This window comes from Alexandromys fortis, unplaced genomic scaffold, assembly GCF_014885135.2.
Source record: "Alexandromys fortis isolate MF-2015 unplaced genomic scaffold, M_Fortis_MF-2015_v1.1 scaffold_13, whole genome shotgun sequence".
NCBI lineage: Eukaryota > Metazoa > Chordata > Mammalia > Rodentia > Cricetidae > Alexandromys > Alexandromys fortis.
In genome coordinates this window covers 2,544,216-2,551,609 of record NW_026067908.1, presented here as the reverse complement: position 1 = coordinate 2,551,609, position 7,394 = coordinate 2,544,216, and the positions used below count along the sequence as shown (strand labels likewise).

The window sequence follows — 7,394 nt, the reverse complement described above, 5'->3', positions numbered from 1 at the left end:
AGTTCTTGCTTTGCTACCACTTGCACAAGATACCTAGCCTCTCCAAGTCTTCTTGTTCAATGTAAAAGAGACGATGATGCCCTTCACTAGAACACACATGTTAGTTGTTAGAACAGCAGAGGCTTTCAACAGACTGGTCCTGTCCCTAGATGTTTGCTGCGGGACAACTGCTTACACCTGGAGGGCTTTTCTGGAGAGAGTCTGAACTAATTATAAGGCATACTGGTGAGTCATGCGAACCCACCTTGCGTTAGAGCCCCCAGTAGATCAAGCTGAACTTGCAGGGAAAGTCCTCTGGTAATTCATTTGGGGGTCGGGTGATTTTAAGCCAGTTTTCATCCCGTGGCAGAAACAAAAAGGATGAGTCTGGAGCAGCACTGTTCCTTGAACTGAAGGAACACTTTCGTGCTCTCAGATCTATTTTAATCTTAAGTGCCGATTATGCATCATCCTCTCCCGTTAACAGACACTTCTGTAAGGGATCTACACACAGAGAAATACGATTCTTACATAAATACTGCACCATGAGAAATTATCTTATTACCTAATATGCCAAAAAGCTAATAAGATAAAGAAATGGTACGAGTCATTTTTGGACAATATTAAAGTTGCTTTTTAGCTCATGGAAATAAAGTGTAATTTCCTTTTATTATTCCTCTCATCAGGTAGAACAAAGGCACTGGAGGGTGGAGGATATTTATTATACAGAGTGTTCTTGAGGTCTCTTTAAGGCTGGGGGAGAAATTCAGGCAGGATGGCCTCAAATTAATGACTTCCATTTAGAAAACACAGTTCTTCTGTCTGCCAGGCATGGTTTTTGAATTCCCATTTGAAAGTAAAAAAAAAAATGAAGGTTCTTACTTAGTTGTGCACAAGCTTGCTTCTACCTGCTGCATGTGTTTGTCCACTAAAAAACAAATGTACATTGCCTCTACCTGCTCACATGTGTGTCCATTAAGAAATGACACGCATATTGTCTCTACTGGCTCTTTGTGCATCCATTAAGAACTGAATGTACAGTGCCTCTACCTGGTTTCATGTATACATGCACTGAGAAACAAATGAGTTGCCTCTACCTGCCTGAATATGTGCACCCATGGAGAAATGAATGTGCAGTGCCTACAGAGCAGCTCAGAGGAGTGGCGGCTTCTCGAAGCATCTACTACAAAGGCGACTCTGAGCCAAATTAGGAAATATAAAAAGTATCAGCCCCACAAGACTTTGAATGTTGTTTTTTGGGGCAGTTGAATATTACATTTATAAATAAACAACAATTGATTTTGATAAAAAAAATTTAAGCAGGACTCGAATAAAAATTTCTGGATGGAATCATCATCTGGTCAGTGTGTGGTCTTGAGCCAAGGGGTTAAGTAATATTTTGATTCGAGCAGTGCTCATATGGCATGACTATAGACACAGAACACACACACACACACACACACACACACACACACACACACACTACACTCTCCTTATTTCCTCAATAGAAATAACACTAAGTAAATGCTGTCAGCCTTCTGTGACATGCAATTTTTCATCCTAGCAAAATATAATGTACCCTGGACCTCAAAGAAATTTAATAATCTCTCTGAATTCTTGTGATTTGCTCGAGTTCCCTACGAACACCCACGGTAACTATATTTGCCTGGAGGTTTAAGGTAATGGATGGACAGCTGCAATAGGCGAGTTTTTTTTTCTTATTCCACATTAAGCAGACACATTGTGCCTATGTTGGGAAGAGTGTGCGTGTGGAATGTCCTTCTAAGGACGTGTTCAGAACCTATTTAAAGATCAACATCTATTTGTGGAAACTTTCTGCATAGATGTATTATTGGGGGCAGGAATGAACGACGTGAATGAGACACATTATAACAACTTTCCATATTTCAGCACCAGCATGACTCCCAGTGAGTGGCAACTATCACAGGGCTAATTGCAAAGCGTTTAGACCCTACAAACATGTTTGTGACGCTGTGTTATTTCTGGGGGAAGCTACTTGTTTGAATGTTCATTTTCCTTTACAAATGAAACACAGGGTTTGTATTTAGAGAAAACCAAAGGGACCTTTCGGAGTTCAACTCTTGAGGTGCAGACTGACTTAGAGGTTTAATATTTAGCTTGGTTAATTAAATCCCATTCTATGCCCTGAATTTAATTATCCCAACTGATGTGGTAATTTAATATAATAATAAAAAGGGGTTAATGAGAAATGGAAGAGAATTGGACTATCCATTCGTCTGGATCGGTGGGGGCATTTTTTTTTCCTTGAAGTGCCAGTTTATGGACAGTGATGTTTTATCGGGTATTATGAATTTTCAGTTAGTGAGAGAACGGAGACAAAAGATAGACCGTAGATCATCAAGGAGCGACCACATTTGGAAACAGGTACAAAGCTCACTCTCTAAAGTCCGGGGCAGATTTGAATGTGACTTCATGATAAGGTAGGCACTTTTCGTCCTCATAGGCTGTGGCTAAATCATGTTCTTTTTCCACCGTGCGAGCACGTCTTTGTGTGGGGTTCCTTAACAAAGAGAAAGTTAGGTCATTCCTACTTCTAAACAAGAGTAAGTTCAATAATAAAAAGATGATCTTCTTTGTTTGGTTGTCAGCTTTCAGAACAAACGGTCTGCTTCCTTAATACAGCACTCAACCTGATGGACACAGAGAGAGGAGCAGACCCGACGCAATTCAGACCTCCTGGAGACTTGCTGACTTTTCCAGGTTACTCAGTTTCAAGGAGCCTTGCCTGCATCACCCATGAGAGAGGGTGATGCCATCTGCTCTTCACTGAGTGCTGGGCGGATCAAGTGAGAGAATGCAGCCGTCCCTACACGGTGTGCCTGATGGATAATGGATGCTTTGCAAATGGTGACCTTTGTCCTCTGATCAAGCCAAGGGTATTCTTATAAATAACAGATAGCAATGTGTCGTAATGCCACATAAAATGCCAAATCTGGCTAACCAACTAGTACAGTGTGCCTCAAACTGTAAAGGACTTGCGATTCATGCTGGTATCCGGCTCCGTGTAAGTGTGTCTTCAGCCCGAGATTCCGCACTTCTGCCAGGCTCTCGGGTGACAAGGGTAATGCTTCTTGGGGACCACACTTTAAATGGCATGGAGCTAATACACGGACTTCTAAAGACTCAGTAAGCTTTGAGAGACTGGGCTGAGTTGCAAAACAGAACTTTACAGTTTTCTTTCTATTTTTTATTTAATGAGCGAATATCAGGGAACTCTGCATATACTATAGAAAAACGTTTGAATAAACACATTTAAAAATTTGGGAAGCTCAGATTCATTCTACACACTTTCATTTATTGTCTGGACAGATAAAGTACAAATAATTCAAACACAACAAGATTATGAAAAAAAAACATTTACAATACTTTCCCTCAGAAATCATCTAAACTAGCAAGATTAACATGAAGTCATCCATTTGTAACTAAAGTATACAACTGCCTGGTCCTAAGATTTTTTTTCCTTTTTTTTCCCCCAGATTGAACACATCATAGAGAAGAGATTTTTGGCGTGCCTTTCCCATGAATGCTTAGCAAATGCATCAGAACTTTGCCAGCAAACTGCATTCATTCATAGCAGGTGACGTAAAAAGATTTCCCTGAATGTTGAACGAGTGTTCTCTGAACTGAAATCTGGTGTTATTTATTTATTTTCTCCAAAAACCGAAAAGAGGAAAAAAAATCGAAAAAAAATTTAAAGGAGTAGTCTATGATGCAGCCTTGGTTTTTGTTATCTGTCTACCACTACGACGACTACTACAAAGTTTGCCTCTTCAGTGTGCAAACAACAGTCCTGTCTACATGCGCTTAGTGGGTTCAGCATGGGAAAAAATGCACAAAATAAGCACAAGTTATAAATAACCATAACGTTTTATTACCATTAAGACTAAACTTGTATTGAAAAGATTTTATGTAACAAGACAAGAAAAGCAATAGCAAATTTTACTATCAACTAGATTATGCATAGCGAGTAACTGTTTCTATTACCCAGGGAAGAGCATCAACTCTTGGATTTTTTTTTGTTTCATTTTTGTTTTAAATATATAACCGTACAAAGCACAAACGTACTAAACTGATCAGTGCACTGGACGTGGGAGCTCACTCCCACAGCCGTTTTGTTCCTTTAGCTCTGTTTAGTTTTCCCCAATCTGAATTACATTAAAATAAAGACCCAGTTTTTTTTTAATTTTTCTACTGTGCAGTAAGAAAAAATATTCACAACAAACATGACAATATATCAAACAATAGTTCTACACAAGTTACCTTGATACCTCTTTAACTGTCACTTAAATATCATAAGAAAACATTTTAAGACATATACAAACAAAACTAGCCAAGTGTTACAACTTATAATAAATTAACGAAAGAAAAAATAACTTTATATATATATATTTATATTATATATACACATACACACACAACAGAATGACACAATAATATGCTTCTTCCCAAAGTTTAAGTAAACAAATAAGTAGTCTAGCCAGTCTAGCTATATTTGATCTTGGCCATAGGCATCATCACATCTGCAATTAAATAAATAAGTGTTTCAAGCAACATAAACAGTGTTTCAAATGTACCCACACAGCCCAATTTTATCAGCATGGGCTACAAAGTGAATTTGAAAATTGCTTAATGAATGTAAAGCAAATGTATCTTTTGTTTCCTCTCCTAAACACGTTTACATTTAACTATGATACTAAGATATGTAAATCATTTTGTAGCACCTACTGCTCAAACTAAGGAAGTTTTAGGTTAAAAGGAAAATGAATCTTTTAATTTTTGTTCTGCTGACATCCCATACTGATGACTTAAAGAAAAACTGTCTTTCAACTCATCTCCTTGCTTTTGGGTTTTGACTGTGGGGAACTGTGGTACCCTGGGTAGAATGAACACTCCTTCCCCTAGCAATTAATATTTTTTATTATTACATGCTATGAAAAGATATGAAGATCATCTGTTTATAGCCCATCCTTCAAAAAACAGTCTACGAATCCAGTTTAAAACACACATCTTGATCTCTAAAAAGTTACCAGTGCAGTATGAACGCGACAAAGTTGTCAATTTCCCCTAAATTAGCCAGTCAAAATATTTTTTTCTCAAATCCAGATTCTCTTGTAAAAATTCTTTATATTTTATAAAAATAGATTTTTCTTGAAACCCATTTTCAGCAAAGAGACCACCTCTTTGGCAACAACGTTAATGGTATTAAATTGTTAATGTCATCAGGTACCCCTTTCCCCATCCCCTAACAGAAGACTGTTTTAGTTCACATGATATAAAAGAAAAAAGGAAAAATAAAAAAATTTGCAAAAGTTTTTTCATTTTTGCAATTTTTATTATTCCTCTTTAATTTGTGTGGGGGTTTTTAACCAATCTGATTGGATCAACATTTTGGCAAAAAAGAAAAATCTTTTTTTTTCTTCCTTTGAATCCCATTACTTTGTAAAAATTGTTTAGTATTTTTTTGTGTTTTTTGTTTTTCTTCTTCAAATGAGCGAATGGTCATCTTAAAAAGACCCACCTTCAAGGAAGGTGGTAAAGTTAGCTGGCTGGGTAAAAATCCCTGCACATCGCTAGCTATGTGTATTATATTCAACAACGACAGCTATGAAAGAACATTCAATGCATCAAAGGTATTTTTTTTGTTTTTTTTTTTCTTTTTTTCTAAGCATTATAAAATCCTTTCCTGGTACACCTCAGGATAATCCAATGTTTTAATACTTAGGCAACACGGGCTTATAAAGTCCATGGTTGAATATAAGCCTTGGAAAGTTTGTCTCTCTTTTGTGTATGTGTGTGCGCGCATGTTTTGTTCGTATATATTTATATATATATTTTAATAAGTAAGGGCAAGAAATTCAGGACTTGTGGGCCTTGTTGGTTTTAAAAGAAACCTGCAACACTCTGTCTCCCAGGCGATAACCGTTGAGGCTGGCGATGGCCATGGCTGCCTCATCGTAGTTGGTCATGGTGACAAAGCCGAATCCCTTGCACTTGTTGGTGTTGAAGTCACGGATGACCTTGACGTTGTTCACTGCGCCAAAGGGGCCAAAGAGCTGCCAGAGGACGCTCTCATCAGAATCAGGGGACAGGTTATAGACGAAGATGCACCAGCCTGTTCCTGTGTGACCAGGGATGTTCATTCCCACAAGGCTTGTCATCCCGTCAATAGTGATCGGGGAGAACCTGGGGGGACAAGCAGAAGGGGGGACTGGTCCAGACATCAGTCTGACCATGGATGACACACAGATGCACAGACACAGACACGGGGCAAAGGGCTGAGTGAGTGTTTGCAGGAGAGTCTTCAGGATTCAAAACCAAAATGCAAAACTAACATCTGCGATATTTCTTCTGATGGGGTGGCTGGACAGCTAAGGCATGTACACGCTAAGAGAATGGTCAAGTCATCTCCTAGAAGTCACGAGAGACCCCCCCCCCCAGATGAAGGCTTTAAACAGTTCTAACACAGTAAATGTTCAGACATTGTCCCACCCTGAACCTACCCCACCATAGACCATGGGTTCTCAGGGAAGACACACTGTTTCATCCATTCTACTGTGGGTTTATTCATTCAGTGGAGTGCATATGGGCTCTTAAAGGCACAGTGGCCCATAGGAAAAAAAAAAAACCCACATGTTTATTGGTTGCGGGAGTGACAATATGGTGGATGTCAATGCTTGGAAAGTTTTACTCTTATTTTTTAGGCAGACTACTGGATGATTCTAGCAGCGCTCAACCGCACCATGATCACAGTGCTTCCACTTCCGCCTGTCAAAGCCCTCTCGGTGTCACTGAGGTTGTAGACACATGAGGATGTATCTTGTCATTAACCGGATGAGTGGCTCGTGTTCCGTTTAGCATCTATTCATAAGGGCTCTCCCACAGAACTGGAGCAGTAAGAACAGATGTGCTACTCCTTGATACCCTATCATCTCAAATCCATCGCTGAGCATCACTGGAAAAGTCCTTAAGTGGTTTGTGTAGTGATAAATTTTGAATTGCTATACAGTAGAAAAGCCTTGGTGCAATAATTGTTGTATTAGGTTAGAAAATTCAATTTTTGTGTAATCTTGAAGAGGAAAAAATAACTCTTCAGATTTTATTCACTGATAAAATAAACCCATGTGGCATTTGTGATGGAAGAAACAGTTAAGATACCAGAGTCTATGGCAGAACAGTATTGGCAACGTCTTATTTCATACTGAACTTATATCGGGAGTTTTGACCTATTCATTGATGACCGGATTGCTTTTCTTTTGGTTGATTATTTTGTTTTTGAGGGGTGAGGGAAGAAAATTGGAGAAGAGGAAGTCCAAAACAGACAGGAGTATGGAACAAAGTGGAAGTTATGACTGTCCTAAAAAGTAAGCAGACAC

At 38.8% G+C, this 7,394-nt stretch overlaps 1 protein-coding gene across 1 annotated transcript in view; it reads right to left on the bottom strand.

Annotated features, from left to right (window-relative positions):
• Nucleotides 1-3,336: 3,336 nt before the first annotated feature.
• The window catches only part of Elavl4 (ELAV like RNA binding protein 4), an 82,223-nt gene continuing 78,165 nt past the window's right edge, over nucleotides 3,337-7,394 (bottom strand). Inside the window, exon 7 of the mRNA XM_050136207.1 lies at nucleotides 3,337-6,204. Coding sequence (XP_049992164.1) covers nucleotides 5,877-6,204 — 328 coding nt within the window. The 3' untranslated portion in view covers nucleotides 3,337-5,876. The remainder of the gene's footprint in view (nucleotides 6,205-7,394) is intronic.